Source organism: Halichoeres trimaculatus, unplaced genomic scaffold (genome assembly GCF_033239565.1).
Source record: "Halichoeres trimaculatus isolate MK-OKI-2021-1 unplaced genomic scaffold, fHalTri1.1 fHalTri1_scaffold_17, whole genome shotgun sequence".
NCBI classification, from domain to species: Eukaryota; Metazoa; Chordata; class Actinopteri; order Labriformes; family Labridae; genus Halichoeres; species Halichoeres trimaculatus.
The window spans coordinates 14,998,563-15,017,758 of NW_027437195.1; the positions used below are offsets into that span (position 1 = coordinate 14,998,563).

A 19,196-nucleotide genomic window follows, 5' to 3' on the forward strand; every position below is an offset into this window, starting at 1 on the left:
GAGTTTTTACAGTGTGATGAGCACAAACCTTCTTCATCAGCTGCTCAAAGTACCAGACAGTGTTTCAGGTGGGTTAAAGGTGAAACTGAACAAACACTGTTGAGTTCAACAAATCAGTCTCTTTAAACAAAGCATTTGTCAAACCCCAAAGGTCTTACAAAATGTTCTCTGCATTTCTCCCTGTGCTATACAGTCTGTGTCGTAGGAAACCTGTTACGTGTTATTTTAGTTTATACTGAGTTTCTGATCAGGACACACCTGATCAAAGTTTTAGGACCAGCTGAAAAATTGCAAAATTTACATTTTGCTCTGTTGGATCTTAAAATGGTTCTTAGTTTCAAAATGTAAATACAAAAGTGAGACCAAAGAAAAAAAGAATAAACACTTTATTGAAACAGTTGAACTGAGATAGGCTGTCCATCAGCAGATCAAACATGTAAAACCACAGCTGAAAAAATCAGAAAAACACCCTGAGGTAGAAATAAAAGTTTCAAAAAAAAGTGGTGAAGATGGCTTCATGGAGGACATCCACTGTCTGCAACTGATGTCCATTTATGTAAGCTTCCCTCTCCATCCATCCCTAAATGTTCTCAGAGTGGTTTAGATCAGGGAAACACGCAGGATGATCCCAAAGAGTGAGCTGATTCCTCTGGGAGAAGTTCTTCGTCAGGCAGCCGCTGTGAACTGCAGCGTTGTCCTGATTAAAAACAGAGCCAGCTGCCGTTTGACGCCCCTGACCAACCTGAAGCCCCATTGGTCCATTGAAGGACCCCAAATCATGATGGTGCCCCCTCTACTGTGCTGTCTAGAAAACATCTCCAGTGAGATCTCCTTGTCATACCAGTAATGATGGACGCCATTGGGACCATCAAGCTTACATTTTTTCTGATCAGAGAATAAAACTTTTTTTCCACCTTTCAATGTCCCATGTTCGATTCACTCTTCAAAGTCCAAACAGGCAATTTTGTGGCGTTGAGGGAGACGAGGCCTTTGAAAACATTTTTCTTCTTAAGGCCCTTCTCTCACAGTAGCTGTCTGATGGTTATTGGGCTGTAGTCAGCAACAGTAACGGCTTTAATTTGGGTTGAGGATCGTCCTGTGTCTTGACAGTCAGCCAATCGACTCACCCGGCTTAGAGCAGGTGAATTTTTTTTGTGTCTACCACTTTGTTCCATAACCCTCAGGATCTTTTAAGAAGTTTTAAAATGACTCTTACTGCGTCCAGCCTCAGCAGTCATGGCCCATTGAGCCATGCTAATGCAGCTCAACAAACTGACCACGATAAAAGGGATAAAGCTTTTTTTGCTATATGATAATTGCTATCTTTTTTTTTGTCTCATTCAAATTTCTCTTTTTTTGCATTTTGAAGCTCTCTCTGAAGATCCAACAGTGCAAAATGTATTTTGCTAATTTGTGCAGTTTTCAACTAGTGTATTTAACCCTGTATTACCGTCATACATGAAAAAGCTGCTCATTGTTTGGACAATGAATTAAACAAGCAGAGTTTATGTCAAAGTAAAGAAGAAATAAAGTTTAAGGTCGATTGTAATAAAAACAGACTGTTTCATCTTGGGAGGACTAAGGCAGCCTCTGACTGTCTGACAGCACCATGTTTTGGAAAAAGCTAAAGGGCAAACCACAGAAACTCCTTCCTCAGCAGTTCCACTAATGACAGATAGACTTCCTGAGGATGACCTCATTTATTTACAGATGTAAATGAAATAAAAGTTGATTCATCAGTGTAGATCATTGTCTAAAAATGCACCATGCTGCACTTTTACTATTAAGTCCACTTGTCAGAGCTGACCCTCAGTCAACATTTGTGAGAGGAAAGTTTGGCTTGTGACTCAGCTGGACTGTCTGTGACTGTGTGACACCTGTGTGACAGACGGAGGTCACTCCCTGTATGTTTCCAGCTGTAAGACAAAGACTCAGACTGCAGTCATCATCATGCACCGTGCCTACACAGAGCTGAGGCTGCAGTTAAGTGGTTACTGCTACAGGCTAGACCTATTAAATCTCCATCTCTGTGTCACTCTGCAGACCTTATTACTATGCTAATGGAGGATGCATGCAAATAGCCAGATGTGGTGTGCACTGACTCTCATGCAGATGTCATAAATTATCTGAAATAACACCTTCATTTTGTGTTTTATGATTCTCCTGTCCTTGCAGGGCTTCTGCTCGTGGCTCTCATCTCTTTACCACATGAAGTAAGTGCACAGAGTCGCCGCCCTTCTTATTATTTTATCCTTCTCATCTCAGCCTCCATTCTTTTAATGGCTCTGTTCTCAGAGCTGATGTAACCATCCAATGTAAAGTCCTGTGTTATATGTCATTTAGCAGAAAAACAAACCAATCTGAGCTCATGTGCGCTGTGGTTTCCCCTTGAATATTTGCACTTGCTGGAGTCTGACTGCAAACGACAGATTTGGGCTCATAAAAAGTCGATTTCCACTGTGTCCATGGTTTCCATAGCATAATGGTTGAGTTTGGGTGCTGCTGTTTTTAGCTCTCATGCCAGAGGCTCACCCAGGGATCCCTGGGAAAGTGTAAACCCACCCTGTGAGTTCGCAATGTGTGGGCTCCCATGAGTCCGGTGTGCACCTCTTTTCTTCTTTTTTTATGCCTTTTCTATTTTATGATACTGGTTTCCTGAATGGTTACCTCGGCTTCTGGCACAAAATAAGTGGTGCCACAGTTTTAATCATGATGAGGCATCAGCTGTTGGCCCAAATGTCCAAAATTAGGAGTGAATCACTTAAGCTTACTTTCCTGCATCTCTGGCTTTAAGGATCTCTTGGATGTGAGAAGAAGATGTTTTGATCTCTGGATGTTTTCGTTTTTTTTTCCGCAGGGATGAAGAGATTCGTAGCAAATGTGGCATCGATGCTGTAATATACCTGTCCTTCCAGCGCCACATCATCCTGCTCATGACGGTGGTTTGCCTGCTGTCTTTGGCTGTAATCCTGCCGGTCAACTTTTCCGGGAACCTCCTGGGTATTTTGGTCCCTACATGATAGTCTGGACTGAGTGTTTAAAACAGAGCGAGGAGAGACACGCTCTAGGAACCTCACAGAGAGAGTAGCCAGGCCACACAGAGACAATCACACACATCTACACTCCAAAGGGTTTGTCGGCTGAATGCACAGAAACTTAAGCTTTAAACAGTCGGTGGTGAGACTGAGTTTAACACATACATGAAAGTGGATCAAAAGGTCAAACCATAATTCTAACTTGAAATGACGCGTAAAACAATACAAAGAAGTAAAGCCACATCTTTTTTGCTTCATCTAATGGGAGTTTCTAGCATGCCAGTTGATGGAGCAGGACTGTAGAAATAAAACGTGCTTCATTTCCTCCTGACATACATGTGGAGGTGTCAGGGGTGGGATGGAGCTGAAAATGAGCTGCTAAACACAAGCAGAAATGCCTTTCAGCAGGGCTGTGCTCATTTGGTAGGAAGTGTTGAGTAAGTGATTCCATGACTGCATCAAGTACAGGAGCCATTATCAGGTCTACAAGTAGCAGGGCTTCCCACAGAAACTCCTTTTATTACTGCTGGCTGTCATCTTATGGGCCAGTGTGTCACCCTGCTTGTTAAACAAACCCACACCGTTTGACAGGCTGCCATGGCAACAGCAAGTCAGGGCTGCGAGACAGGGATGTTTGGATTTTGTGTGGGGCTCATTGAGACGAGGGTGATTTTTATTTACAGGTTTTCTTTGAATAGTTTCATTTCTTCACCCTCCAGACAACAGAGGAGGAGTTTCCTTAAAGTCATTTAGAAATTAAAATGTCTGACTGTCTGTCATGTTGCATTATTTCTACAGAAGACAGTCCTGAAAACTTTGGAAGAACAACACTGGCTAATGTTAGCTCTAAGTAAGTCAAACACTTGTGAATGACATCAAATGTAGTGAAGAAGCACAGAGCTGTGAAGCTCTGCAGTGGTTTGTGTTACAGCAGTGTTTCTGTGCCTCACAGGGACAGCTTTCTGTGGCTCCACAGCGTCTTCGCTTTGGTCTACTTCATCATCACCGTGCTGTGTATGGCGCATCACTCCATACGGCTGGAGTACAGAGAGGATGAGAAGGTCTGTCACTGACATGCCGGCACATTATGCCAACCACCAAATCATCCGTTTTATCAAGTGGTTTTCCGCACTGCATGCTAATGCTGCATGCTGATCAGCACACAGCACAGCAGAGAGCAGCCAAGGCTGATGAGAATTTCAGCGTTTCACCAGATATTTCATCATAAACTCAAACTAAAGCAAGACTCTGTCCCAGTGGTTTCATTTGAGTTAATTATTGAAGAGTTAAGCAATCATCAAAGAGAGGATTCTCCCTCAGGGGAACATGAATGTCTGTTACAAACTCAATGGAAATCCACCTAATGACGGCACTATATTTTACTCATACTTCAACCTGCTCGTAACACTGGAGCAAGAGTCAGGGATTCATCAGAGACGTCGGGATCACAGACAGTGCTTTACTGTTGAAAGTGAACATAGATATGATGACATCAGCCTTTAGTTTGTAGACCTCCCACTGAACTTTGAGTTTTTGAGTCTGTCTTTAGGAAGTTGTGGGAACCAGAAATAATAACAGGGCTGATATTTATTTACAAACCCCTGTGAGGATTTTTCTGTTTGTACAAGTTGGCGCCATAGACTGTATATGGAGTGGACAGCGTGGTTCCGCCATTTACCATTGTGCAGTTTAAAGCCATATACCCAAAATACCCCCCACAGGCACCGCCATTGGCAGCTGTTGTGCAGCCAGAGTCTACACAGTAGACTGTGAGGGATTCTGGGAGAATCTGAGTGGAGCTGGGTAACAAAAATATATATATTTTTTTCCTTTGCTCTCCCTCCTGACGTATTTTACAATCCCTAAAAAAACACAAGAACGGCAGCTGTCAGTCATTGTTAAACATTACGTAAAGCCTCGTTTTTAACCTTTTATAACTAATGAAAATGAAACTCTTCAGAGAAAAAGAGAACTTGGATACAAGGCAGCCAAGTAATATCTCCAAGTCATTACAACAATCGGACGTGAGAAACATTTCTACAAGGTGTATTAATTTTCTAAAGTTTGACCACAGCCCATCTGGAATGACTGGGGAGACAGATTTTTTGAGCTATACTGCAACCAGCCACATGGGGGAGCAGTTTTTGTGGCAACCTCTTTTCAAGCTGAGCAAAACGAGGTCCATTTTTTTTTTTTTTTACAATCTATGGTAGCTGCCCCCTATGGGATAAGGAGTACCTCTAACACTTGAGCTAATTTTGTTCTCAACATGTGGAAATAGTGTTTTCTGACAAAAAAATCCCCCAAATTAACCCTGCTGTTTTAACAGTTAAATGTAAAACTCACTGGAAATATCTGCTCGTGAATCTGTTTTTGATTGGCTGAAAAAAAAAGAGCTGGCTCCTTCCCTCTCACAGCGGTCACCTGCATTTGAAAAATAGAAATTGTCTGTTTTGTTGTTAGTGGTCTTGTCTGTTTTTGCTGGCCATAAATAATCCTCACTTTTATTCAAAAGAGGAAAAAAAAACTCCTCACAGGGGTCTATCCTTTCCATACAGGTTAATGTGGTAACTTGTAAATTACAGTTAGCCTGCCCCCATGTGTACCAAGCTTCATTATCTGTTATACACTAAACAGGACTTTATTTTTTTTTAAAAAAACATTGTGCCGTAGGTAAAAAAGCAGATAAACATTTTGTTTTAAAGTCCTTAAGAATGAACTTTACTCGTAAAGATGCTGCTTTCTTCCAGTTTCTGAAACATGTCCCCTCATGGTGGTTGTTTTTGTGTTTCAGGTAGCTAGGACACTGATGATAACCTCCATACCAAAAGAGATATCAGACCCTGGACTCATCACCAAACACTTCCAGTACAAATGTTTTTCTTCTCTTTTTTATTTTGACATCAGTTTAAATCCTTGACTTATATTTGATGTGGGTGAAGTAAGCCCTGACCATCTTTTTGCTCATGTAGATGCTCTCATCACCACCGTTATGATTTACTCCTTTTGCTCCATTCACTAGTGAGGCCTACCCCAGCTGTACTGTCACTGATATCCGTTTCTGCTTTGATGTCCACAAGCTGATGAGGCTGGACTTAGAGAGGTTGGTAACAAACCAAACCCCAGAGCAGCAGCAGTTTGTGATCAGTCTAAGCTTTTTGTCTGAGGGTGCCGTGTCTCTGCAGGCGCAAGGCAATGAAAGGAAGGCTGTACTTTGCCACAAAAGGACAGAAGGAGGGAAAGATCATGATCAAGACACATCCATGTGCTCAGATATTCTGCTGTGACATCTGTGGCTTTGAAAAAGTAAGTTTTATCAACGTACTTTTGATTATTAGCTGCACAGAGAGAATGTTGCCACAGGATGGCACTGCAGTCCAAATGTAGCCCCATGCAGCAGCAGCAGCAGCTGATCTTACTCTGGAAATATTGAGCTCTATCTAAGGTTGAAAGATGCAGTGAGTGATGCGTGCTCTAACTTTCTTCTGCAGGTGGATGCAGAGCAGTACTACAGTGAGTTAGAGGAGAAGCGGACAGACGAATTTAACGCTGAGAAGAACAGAATCACCATGAAGAGGCTGGGCATCGCCTTCGTGACTTTCCGGGATGAGAGGATGACCGCTGTGTGAGTAAACCACAGCATGACATCAAGGTTTTTCTGTCCTCTCATCCAAGCATGTCACAGCAGGGAGCAACAAGGCAACTCTTTTCAGCACATGATAGCAGAGACGATTCATGCTGATGGAGATACTGTTACAGTTTTTTACATCTTATTTTGTTTTCAGCATTGTGAAGGATTACAGTCGAGTCAACTGCCGTCGAAAACCCCAGCAGTCCAGCATCACCACCGTGGTGCAGTCACACAAATGGGGGGTCAGCTATGCACCTGCTCCCAGTGACATCATCTGGTCAGTACTGGAGTTCAACCCAACTTTATTAGTCTCCAGCATGCACTGGAGGAACAGTATGGTGCACGGACAGACAACCATTTACATTCACACCTTCACTACAAGCAGTTTTTTAACCTTCATGCTCGGACTGTGGGAGGAAGCTGGAGCACTAAGAGGAAACCCACGCAGACACATAATCTGAGCACATTATCCAATATTACATGTCTCATGCATCACTTAGACACATTTCCCTGTAATTAGCTTTGACATATTTGGTATCTTTGGAAACCTCTTGATTCTGACTAAACTTTAAGTTAGAGTTCTGCGGGCTTAAGTAACGCTTTCAGAAGAAATATGATGGACCTCAAAGAGAGTTTTTTTAGTGAACAGGCTCATATAACGCAAATTATACATCTTAGCGTTGGAAGAGAATCCAAACAGCTTCATTTGAGTTTTACCAGATCTCAATCACTTTTCTGACACCAGATTGAAATAGCTGTAATGGATCTTTCTCATTATAGGAAGCATGTGAAGCAGTCACAGTGAGATTACATAACCATGAGGGATGTTCATGTATGGGAGATTAACCACAGAGATTTTTGTTTTTGTGCTTCTCGTCTGATTAGTTGCACTGTTTGTGTGTGAAAGGGTTTTTGTATGAACTGGAAGACTGGAGCAGCTGCTTGTGTTCCTTCATTAAAACTGAAGCATTTAAGTGTGCCGTTTCCAACCTGCTCTCCTGTCCAGTAAAGTGGAAACAACTCACATACAAGAGGCAACCAGACGAGCTATTTCAGGCTGATGTCAGTGCATAGAGAGCAGCTGTGTCAGATGAGAGGAGGGTGTTAAATGTCCTGTCTGTCCTGTGGATTGAGACGCATTATGTCTAATGTCACCAGGGAGAACCTGTCAGTGTGCGGCTCTCGCTGGTGGCTCTGCTGCGTCCTCCTCAACATCCTCCTCTTCCTGCTGCTCTTCTTCCTCACCACTCCCGCTATCATTGTCAACACCATGGATAAGTTCAACGTCACAAAGCCTGTGGAGAGTCTGCGGGTCAGTTTACGATAAAGTTAAAATCATTTCCTGTCTTTAAAGATGGACACAGTGTCTCCTCCTGCAACTGAGCTAAAGTGAAGCCAAAAGGACAAAGTCACAGTCACTCTCTGTAACTCAAAGATTTATGACTCTCATTTAAGTGTTAGTAACGTATTCTTTTACCATTCCTCATCTACTCTGTTTATCCTGTTCACACAGGACAATAACCGTTAGCAAATATGAGCCAAATATGATATGGCGTTATGAGACCTAAGCTTATAGACCAGGGTCATTCAATTAAAGCTCAAAAAGGTCCAGTAAGGAAAATGCAAATCAAAAAAATCCTAAACATTGGAAATGTATCATTTTGTTTCAGTGGTTGTGTGTTATTCTTGATTAATTTCTGACTTCTCTAAGAACTCCAGCGCGCTGGCTCAGATCAATCACAACCTGAAATCAGTTTTAAATTCCTCTCTCCTCATGGTGGAATGTAGCAAACTCAGTGAGAACAAGGACAGAACATGCATATTTTGACAATGTTTATGGTCACCTCAGACTCAAGTAAACAGAAACATCTACAGGAGAGTGCAAAATGTTATTATCTCAAGGGCTGCATTTAGAATTGAGAGAATATGAAATAGATTTTGAAAAACTGTACACAGTCTCTGAGCATCAGACACAGTGGTTTGTGCTCCTTGAGGGAAGAATGAACACGTTTTTTTTGTCTTATATAGCGCCTTCTCTTTCTATCTTCCTCTTCAGTCCCTCGCCCTTAAAGTGATACTCCGGGATGGAACAAGTTGGGTCCTATCACAAGGTTTAGGGCAGAAATTACCCCTACAGCAGTGTTTTTGTGCAGCAGAAGCCCAGAGCGCTCGCACCAAACACCCCCCCTCTGTTCGTCAGCCGGTTTCCTCTGCACTCAGACGGGGCCATTTTTTACTTGACCAAACACAAATAAACGGACTCCCACCAAAAAAACCTGATATCATATATCGTGTCTCTTTGTCCTGGCAGACTACCTGCGTTTGTTTATATCTGGCACGCCAGGCGCGCGGACTGATACACTAAGCGGTGAGCGCCTCATAGCCAGCTGTGGCTCTGCAGCGGAGGTAGCGCCGTTTTACCACACGATGAGAACTAGAGCCTTATTTAGCTGTGTTTTTGTGTGAAAGACGCGCTGAAAATTCTCTAAATAAAGCGTGAATGCAGACTGATATCAGATTTTTTCAGTGGGAGTCCGTTTATTTGTGTTTTTGCTCAAGTAAAATGTGTCCCCGTCTGAATGCAGAGGAAACCGGCTGACAAGCAGGGAGGGGATCTTTGGTGCGAGCGCTCTGGGCTTCTGCTGCACAAAAACACTGCTGTAGGGGTAATTTCTGCCCTAAACCTTGTGACAGGACCCAACTTTTCCATCTCGGAGTATCACTTTAAGCCTTCGTCTGCATGCAGAGGTGCAGTGTTTGGCGTCTGGAGTGCAGAGACTTCATTCGCTGAGAGGCGTCACGTAGGGTGGCTTAATTCAAATTTAACTGGTCTGTGCGCTTCAAGCTCTGCTTGAACTAGAAAAGTTGTGCGGGCCGAAACAGAAGCGTCCTGTCATATTAAAATGCACACATAACTCATTGATAATGACTTCCAGGTCCATATCAGATGGTGTTTGGTTCCAGACCAGGACCGCAGTGACCCCTGTTACAGACTTTATTTGACATGTATGCTCATTTTCTATCTTGACCCATGTCCGATCTGCTAACATGGAAGAGGTGGGGTTTATGAATCACCCCCAACTAGTCCATGGGAGGAATTCCAAATGTTTTGGTTTCACTTTTGGGGACTTTTCATGTCATCCATCTTTCTAAACAGTCTATAATTCTGACCACAGTGCTACTCGTTGACCTCTTTTAGTTTAATTGATTTATCCTTGTGCTCTATAATCTAGAGTCCAGTTATTACCCAGTTCTTCCCAACCCTCCTGCTGTGGGCCTTTTCAGTGCTGCTACCCTTCATTGTCTACTACTCAGCCTTCTTCGAGTCCCACTGGACCAGGTACTCATCTGTCACCACTCTCCTCTGAAATGGAAATGCCTCTCTTCTTGCCTCTTTAAATGGACCCTTCACACGGTGCTCCCCATCTCCCTCCTGACTCTCAGCTTCTCTTTTTTTTCCTCTCTTCTTAATTATTTTTCTCCCCTCCAGCCTGTTGCGCTTTTTTATTCTCTCCCTCTCTCTCCCTGTCACTCTCCCTGCTCTGTTATTCCTGGCAGGTTGTCATAGAGATCTCCATGTGATAATAATAATATTCACAGTAGAGTCACCGAGCGCAGAGGAGCGGCACATGGTGACTAGCAGGAGGAGGAGCGGGAACAACTGTGCATCAGGAGACAACCTCACACAGCACCTATGAGCTCCTTTTTTCTTTACATAACCACCCCCACAAACGTGGTGTGCAGGCGTGATGTGCGAAGGAGCAAATACAATCAACTGTTTACTGGAGTGCAAAGCGTAGTTCGTGCTAATGAAGCCATGGGTCCTGGAAATGTAGAGTCAGCTGACTTTGAATTGCATTAGATGATAAAGGGAGCTCTGTAGGAACGACTTAAGGCTAAACAGGCCTGCGTGATGATTTTCTTACATTCATGTTTTTATTTTTATCACAGGTCTGGGGAGAACCAAGTTACAATGCACAAGTGTTTTTTACTGCTGGTCTTCATGGTCATCATCCTGCCCTCACTTGGTTTGTCAAGGTACACTGACAGCAGAACAGAGCGCACATCAGGCTCCATCTGTAATGTTCTCAAAATTGTTTTATGTTGATACATTTTTGTATTATTTTGGGTAGTTTGGACCTGTTCTTCACATGGCTCTTTGATGTCCATTTCCTGGATGAGAAGGCAGTCAAATTCCAGTAAGATTACATCTTTTTGAACAAAATGCACAAAAAACACTGTGAGAGAAAAAATTAATCCATCTTCTTTGTTTTCATGTTACAGATGTGTGTTTCTCCCCGACAACGGTGCATTCTTTGTAAACTACGTGATCACATCCAGTCTTATCGGCACGGCCATGGAACTGCTTCGTATCCCAGGGCTGACGGTGTACGCCCTCCGCCTGTGCTTTGCAAAGTCCCAGGCTGAGCGCATTCACGTCAAACGGGTAAACCGAGCCTCCCCTGCCTGTACGCACACTTTTCATTTTTAAATTGCTACTCTCTAAATGTCTGTGCTTCCCTCTGCAGAGTCAGGCCTATGAGTTCCAGTTTGGCCTGGAGTACGCCTGGACCATGTGCATATTTGCAGTCAGTATGACCTACAGCATTACTTGTCCCATCATTACACCCTTTGGTGAGTAACACAAAGTGACCCTCCTTCTCCCAGCCGTCTGTCTTTCCTCTGCATACCATCACATCCCCTCTTAGCCTTGTGTATGATGTCTCTCCTCATTTTCTGACCTCACTCTCCTCTCCTGCCTGCCAGTCTGATGCAGACTGTGTGAATTTGTTGCTGTAGTCCCAGACACCCAGACACAGCGAGCTGGAAGCCAGACGCCCACTCTGTTCCTGTCTCTACCCAAAGCTCCTATTTACCTCTGCAGTCAAATCCTCAGCCCGCCAGGCCCTTTTATACATTACTGTTTACATCTTTTACTTAACATCTTTATGTGCAGATTGTTATGAATAGAATTGTTTGGGTTACTAAAAATATTGAGCGTAGCATTAGTTAAAGCAGGCCACAAAGTCGAGTTTGGTCTGTAGTTTTTTAGCTGCTTTTAATGTGAGCCTGATCAGCTAACAGCTCAGCCGACTACTGAAGCATCCAATGCACTAATAACAAAACAGGCGCTCTGTTAAAACTGCACTGACTCCTTTTAGACTGTTTCTGATTCTACTGGTGTCATATCTGTAGGGATGGGTACTGAATTAGGTATTACCTGCACTGCAAATTTTATCTTTAAATCTGTTTTTCAAATCTGTTTTAAAATCTATTTTAATCTTTTGTTTGTTTATTTGTTTTTTTGTTGTTGTTTTTTTTTATTGTATCCTTTTAATTAACCTCCTTTTTAATTGAATTTTAATTGTTTTCTTTAATTTGTTCTGCTTGTAAAGCACGTTGAATTGCCTTGCTGAAATGTGCTATATAACTAAACTTGCCTTGCCTTGCCTTATAATAGGTCAGAATTCTGTCAAAAGTATCGGGTACCTATTCACACAGAACTCAAAGGTACCATGTTTATGTACCCTAACGCATCTTAGTGACTGTCAGGGAGTGGAAGAGTGGTCGGTTTTCTATGCTGGACATGAACACAGCATCGCAAGGTCATATATTGAAGAATAAATATATTAAAGTGAAAAAAATATATAATTTATTTCTAAACAAGTTTATATTTTTTACCACATAAACACAAAAAAGTACCAAAAATTGGCACCGTGGAATATTGATACCTACTGCCAGGCACCGGGCATCTGTACTGTATTGTTTCAGATGTGAAAGGTACCCATCCCTACATATGCGTTATCACTGACACCTGCATCTGTACCATGGGGTCTTTTCTGCTGCTCTCCCTGCCAACTGAAAGAGAGGGGAGGTGTGCTCTCCCCACCTCAGGCTTTTAATCTCACATAGGCATGTGTGGAAGTGCAGGGAGATCACAGAACAGAGCCATACAAGTGAATGTAACATAGTAACATGAAAGCCCTGCCTGAAGTGTTTTCTGTGCCCTCTAGGTCTGCTCTATGTGATCCTGAAACACATGGTGGACCGATACAACATCTACTATGCATACGTTCCCACCAAACTCAACCAGCGAATCCACAGAGCAGCCATCAGCCAGGTCATTGTGGCTCCCATCTTCTGCATGTTCTGGCTGCTGTTCTTCTCCGTGCTCCGATTAGGTACCCTTTCACTTTCCTTACACTCTACACACCTGTCAGTCGGAAAGCTTGGCATTGTAAAATGTAATTTCTTACCATCTTACTTTTACGATCCAGGTCCAGTCCATCCCATCACCCTCTTCACCTTGGTGTCCCTGCTCTCTTCTATTGTCTTCTCCCTCTTCCGCTTGTGCCTTAGGAAACAACCTGACAAATCAACAAGCTACCAGGTCAGTCATGCCGTACGTCAGTGAAACAAAGTTTACCTGCACAAGCATAAATGCTTGATAAAGGCTGTTCATTTTACCCTGTTTCAGATGTCTGACCAGCCAACAGAGGGGACGTTCACTGATGCAGACAGGAGTACAGTATCATCTGCCACTGCCTCCAACGTAACGTCCCACATTTCCTCCATACCAGTTTGATAACTAACCAGAGCGTAGTCCATCACTTTAAAGAGGAGTGTTACAGCTTTTGATTTAGGATGCTTTAGTCATTTCTAGAGCTGACTGGAAGTTCACAACATACAGCCGACAAGGCTGAGCTTAGACCTGTGTGATTTGTTTAACCTGAAAATCAATCACTGTAAAAACTCATAATCAAGGTAATCAAAGTGTTTCTTTATCAATCAAATATTCCCACCACTATGTATATGACCATCTGTTTACTTAGACACAGTGGCTCTCATTTATCAAACATGCGTGCGCCCAAAAAAATGGGTGTATCCTCCTTTCCACGCACAGATCAGCATTTATCAGTCTGAACGTGGGGGTCTGGTACGCTCAAATTCCTCGCCAGGTCTGAGTTTGTCTACGCAAGTTTTAATGTTAATGGGGAGCTGGGTGCGGTGAGGGGAATCTGTCTGAGGAGGAAAGTTATTAGATCATATGAGCGCAAAATATTTTCAGACAGAAAAACTAATATTCTTAAATTAATATTTAGATTGTTGAATTAGATTTGATACCAATAATGTTTCTAACATTTTACTCTTCTTCCGCCAATTTATAAAATACTTAGATATGAAAGAGCAGCATGAGCTGTCAGCTGACTTCACCCCCTAAAAATGTGTTTCCTCAATCGGTTTACTTGAAAAAAAAAAAAAGAAAATAGAGTGGTGGTTATCAGTTTTTAATACACTCCCATGTTCATGGTGAAGTCTCCGCAGAGAACATTTTGACGATGCTGATCGAACTTTTAGCCTGGATTTTTTTAAGGAAGCTCTTTGATTACAGGATTTACTGTAAAGATGATTGTTTCACTCCTCATAATATTGTCATATAAACATGAAGTGTGTGCGAAAAGGTGACTATTTCATAACAAAGGACATTCATTTACATGAGATCACAACCTATGTGCTCGTCTTGTGGTACGAATAATCCTAAAACTCTGGTCTACCCGTGCGTAACTGCCCACGATCGACACACTTCAGGTCCACTCCCTCTTCAGTCTGTGACAGGTTCAGGTTTCCTCTCTACCTCTGCTGCTATGGCGTTGTCGATTACCGGCGTGGATACGTTCCCTTTTTCCCTGTAATGCGTCCCCCCACGTCGTAAATTCCATGGGTTCGGCCAGCTGAACCTTGAATATTTAGGGGTGTGTTATGTAAATTATGATTGTTTTCAGCCGCCACATTTATCAACAGCTGATCAGGTGTACGCCGTGATTGGCCCTTGTACACACATTTCATAAATCACGTGTGAACGTTGCCGTAAAATAATTTTTACACCCAGATCTACGCCAATTCCCACGCAAGATTGATAAATGAGGCCCAATGTGACTGACATTTCAGGCTAATAAGACATATTTATAACTTATTTAAGCAGCCTGTAGCTATTGCAGTGACTAGTGAGGGTAATATCTTTTAATTGGTAGGTAGACCAAACACATGCATCTTAAAAGAAAAGCCAGGTCAAGAAAAATTATCTTTGAACAGGCATAAAAAGAAAAAAGAAGAAGTAAACATATATATTTAGGTTATGTTGGAGGCTGTGTTTTTGGGAGAGTTCATCTGTGTTTTTTTGTGTGTGTTTTTTTTGTTTGTGTGTTTTTTTTGTTTTGTTTTTTAATGGGATTTTTAAATAGCATAACAATAATGATAATTGTGCTTGTGAGTTTTCATAGAGGAGACGCGATTAAAAAAAAAACAGAAAAAAGAAAAAGAAAAAAGACAAAAATAGGGAAAAAATACAATAAAATGAAATTTAAAAAAAAATAGAAAAAACTCAATAACTGAATAGATCATACACACAACCAATAACGGGTCAACCTGATTCAGGAAAAAAAAAGAAAATAAACTGTGCAGCTGTCTATAGGACTTCCAAAGCCACATGTACCACAAATCCTGCCTCCTGTACAGGCAGTGGCGAGACAACCTGAACAAATGCAGGAATAAAAATTCACACAGATCTACCCAGCAAAATCAAATACACAAGTAAGTTTGTCTATTTGTCTGTCTGTAAACAACGTAATTCAAGAGTAACAAACAGATCTTGATGAAATTTTCAGGAAATGTTCAAAATGGGATAAGGAAGAAGTGATCAAATTTTGGAGGTGATCTGGATCACCGTCTGGATCCAGGATTTTTTAAAGGATTCTTCATCATTGTGAGATAGGGCCGTTTTCACTATATGTGTATATAACTCCACCATAAATGGTCAGATTGCTTTGCAAAACAATACAAGACAAGGTCACCATAATTTCTGACAGATGTTAAAATACAATCCAGATCCTGGCAATATTCTGGATACTAAGATCTGGAATATGGAATATGTACTGGGTCATCATCATGTTCAACACTGTCAGGAAGCAAATGATCTACAAACCTGCAACTTAACAACACATTGTAGCAGACAGTCTGCTGAAAGTGAGTATAACATTAAAGTAGGACTAAAGTGTTGGTGACAATCACAAAATGCTTGGTGGAGGACTGCGCTCTCTGAGGGCTTCTCTAGTTTGCGATGTAATCCTTGAGTACCTAACTGCACTTTATTGTGTTTCTTTTTCAGTGTTTTTCAGAGGACTATGCATTTTTTAGTTATTGTGAATTCAACTTTGATGCTCAGATTTATGTCATAACACAAATTCCAAAATATGCAGCATAAACATGTCTAAGAGTATTCATCTCTTGTCTCTAGGGGGAAACAAACACAGATTTAAAACCATATGTTGAACATATATTACTTGAATGCAGTGATTTATTGTTTGGCACTATTTAACTTCATGTTGCTCTTCCCTCAGCTGTTTGTGGCGTCTGTACTCCTAGAGCCAGAGCTGGCTTTGACCCCCATGCCCTCTCCAGCCCACCACAGCTACGGCGCCATGGCCAGTTCACAGAGTTCAAGCCACTGCCCGGCGGAGGGAGAGGAGAGTGAAGAAGACCACACCCAGACCCATGAAACTGAACTCCAAGACCCTCCAGAACCCTACTGCTCCAGCCCTCTCATGGACAGCCCAGTCAGCTACCAGTAACACCAAATCCTCCAAAGCTGATACGACCTCTCCTTCGCTGGGGAGCACAACTTGCTAAAGGCTTCACTGCTGCATTTTCACTACTGACCTCACGCTCCAGTTAAGCTGCCTCGGACCCTGACACCAGGAGAAAGGATGAGGGGCATGAAGAGGACAGACGCTTGGATCTACTAGAAGAGCAGGATCTGGGCAAACAAAACCAGAAGAGTCAAATCAGCAGTTTGCCAAAATATCCTGAAGCTGTACACTAACTTCAACCTTAAGAATGGATACCTCCACCCTAAATGCACAGATCATTTACGTTAAACTGCAGGATGCTCATGTCAGGGATCCCCTCCAGTTTTAAGGCTTCATTTGCAAGTTGAAACTAATGGAAGTGACAGGGGAAGAGGCTCCATCACAGATATTCTGTCTGTACAGTGCCACTTGGAGATGAGTGGAGGTGAAAGTTCTCATCAGAGTGGGTGGTGTGAGCAGGCTCTCCCTGGCAGACTGACACAGTGGTCTGGACACGGGTGATATCTGGTTCCTCAGCAGCAGAGCTCGAGGCTGAGGGCGAGGGCAGCTCGTTGTGAAGCCATCTGCAGTGAGAGCAGACAGACGGGAGGAGGGCTGAATGTAACTCGGAGATGTACTGTGACAGAAGCACGCTCTCTCTGAGGAGGCACAAGCAGCTTGACTGTACCTGCAGCTTGTTTGTAATTATTACTGTTAATATTCTAGGTTGCTATTTTTGCTACAGTATTTTTGGTGTCATTGATATTGTGCTTTGGATTGGTCATGGAATCGCAGAGCTGGACAGTTTCTATCAGAGTAGTCCTGAATCTACTTTTTCAGCTGTGTTTGTGATCCAACACATTTATTTTAAAGGAGTTGTTTAACTTTTGCAGACAGAAGTTGTTTTTCTTGCTGAGAGCTGGATGAGAAAAATAATATGAATCTCATCTCTCTACCGTAAATAAGAAGCTACTGCACCTTTCTCTCCTCTCCTCTGTTAATGTGAAGCTAAAACACAACCTTGACATATTGCTTTATGTGGAGCCAGGGGAATGACATCACAGTCTTTCTGCTAAATTCACCTTTAACTTACAGATAACACCTGAGAGCTCTCAGGTTGCTTCAGTAGATCAGACTCATGTGTTGATTTGTGGCAGACACACACATTTATGGACAGTTCAATGACTCTAGTTCCAGTTCTTATAATAAAATGATATATAATAATATGATAAAAACAAATATGATGACTAAAAATGTTGAGAAACTTTTATTTTACACGTTTTAATTTTATGCGTTACCACCTTGAAAGAGGTGGGCTTCAAGACCTGTAAAACAGAAAGCCGCCAGGATGACCTCTAACCGAGCGTTCACACCAAAAGAGGCAAAAAAGGCAAAAGCGGCAAGCGCACCGGAAGTTAATCCATTTTCATTGAGAGCCCGGTGTCCTGAGCGGCTAAAGCGTCAAAAGCGGCACCAGATGAGAAATCGAGCCTCTGTCAACTTTATGGTATTTAGCTATGATGCAGTTCAGCGGCAAACGGTGGCAACCAATCAGAGTAAAGATGTCCTTTGACCAAGAGGGCCCTAAGGATTAACTCATGTAATTTTGGTTCCTAGTTCTGTCATGGATACCGAAAAAAGCTCATAAATTGTGTTCGGGCTCATCCTATTCTTTTTAATGTCTGCCTTTTTGGCTACTGCGACTGACAACAAAAAAATGTTGCCTTGGATCGTGTTGCAGAGGTGGCAGGTTGCTCTGGTGAGTTAAAAAAAAATGTGCAGTAATAGCAGAAAATAGCGAAGTGACGTAGCATAGCCTAGCCTAGCCTAGCATGCAAGCATTCCATGCTTCATTCGAATGAGATGACGCCAGGGCTCCAGACTAACTTTTTTCAGCAACGATCTGAGGTTTACGCCAGGGGTGCAGGTTACTTTTATTATCAAACAGTCTCCTGCTGGATCCTTCTGGATCCTTTCATACCGGACTGTGCGCCAGGATCTGAACGGACGCTGGTGACCTGGTTTTCACTTGCTCCGCTCGTGACTGATTAGATGGTGATTTTACATTATGTTCATGCTATGCTTTAAACTTGAGTTGCCGCTGTGGAGAAGTCCACTGTGTGGCTCCTTTAAATGACAAGTTCGATTTTACTTTGACAGCAGCTATGTGACGAGCGGCCAAAAGCAGCTAAAATATTTTGCCACTTTGGCCACTGTCCGCTTTCTCGGCCGTGCTTGCCACTTTTGCCTCTTTTGGAGTGAATGCACAGCAAGGTTATAATAGTTTTGGATTTGTCATTATAGTTTAGTTTAAGTTAGTTTTGACATTTTATTTTCCATTACAGTTTAGTTTTAATTAGTTTTGGAGCAGGCATTCTAGTTTTTATTTAGTTTTGATTTTTGCAACAAGGTTTAGTTTTAGTTTTTCATACCTTATTAACCAGGTGCAGGATTTAAAAAGGTCAGAGTAAATGTTTTGTAATACTGTTTATTTTCCAGTCCAACATAGTGCTCACAGCTCAGTCAATGCTGATACTGAAATGTTGGCTGCTGCCTTAAACACATGAAAATAATATAAACTTAGTATAAAAAATGTTAGCATCAACTATATAAAATAATGTGAACATAAATTACATAAAATGATATGAACATAAATTATAAAAAAAAACAATATAATATGAGCTTCAATAAATAAAAACTTGGACTCTGTAACAATTTAACTATTACAGATGCTCTGTTTCATTGCTCCTCTCGATTCGTCGCAGCACAGCCAGTCAGTGCAGTAAACAAGCACGTCCCAGTACGTTGATGTGATGGTGCCGTATGGCGCTGACAACTGCCGAAAACCGTCTAAAATTGGTTGCGAAAATGTGTCAGATTAATTTAAATCCTAAAGGCTATTAA

The 19,196-nt window shown here is 42.1% G+C and overlaps 1 protein-coding gene across 3 annotated transcripts in view; it reads left to right on the forward strand.

Moving 5' to 3' along the window:
- tmem63c (transmembrane protein 63C) overlaps window positions 1–18,265 on the forward strand; it is a 40,430-nt gene extending 22,165 nt beyond the window's left edge. For all 3 annotated transcript variants that reach the window (XM_074691750.1, XM_074691752.1, XM_074691751.1), the window contains exons 5-23: window positions 2,176–2,213; window positions 2,858–3,000; window positions 3,834–3,885; window positions 3,988–4,096; window positions 5,830–5,903; window positions 6,058–6,138; window positions 6,221–6,341; window positions 6,527–6,660; window positions 6,821–6,943; window positions 7,825–7,978; window positions 9,900–10,006; window positions 10,618–10,704; window positions 10,800–10,865; window positions 10,951–11,113; window positions 11,196–11,301; window positions 12,681–12,848; window positions 12,945–13,057; window positions 13,145–13,219; window positions 16,065–18,265. In XM_074691750.1, coding sequence (XP_074547851.1) covers window positions 2,176–2,213; window positions 2,858–3,000; window positions 3,834–3,885; window positions 3,988–4,096; window positions 5,830–5,903; window positions 6,058–6,138; window positions 6,221–6,341; window positions 6,527–6,660; window positions 6,821–6,943; window positions 7,825–7,978; window positions 9,900–10,006; window positions 10,618–10,704; window positions 10,800–10,865; window positions 10,951–11,113; window positions 11,196–11,301; window positions 12,681–12,848; window positions 12,945–13,057; window positions 13,145–13,219; window positions 16,065–16,295 — 2,145 coding nt within the window. In that variant the 3' untranslated portion in view covers window positions 16,296–18,265. The remainder of the gene's footprint in view (window positions 1–2,175; window positions 2,214–2,857; window positions 3,001–3,833; window positions 3,886–3,987; window positions 4,097–5,829; window positions 5,904–6,057; window positions 6,139–6,220; window positions 6,342–6,526; window positions 6,661–6,820; window positions 6,944–7,824; window positions 7,979–9,899; window positions 10,007–10,617; window positions 10,705–10,799; window positions 10,866–10,950; window positions 11,114–11,195; window positions 11,302–12,680; window positions 12,849–12,944; window positions 13,058–13,144; window positions 13,220–16,064) is intronic.
- Window positions 18,266–19,196: the final 931 nt, after the last annotated feature.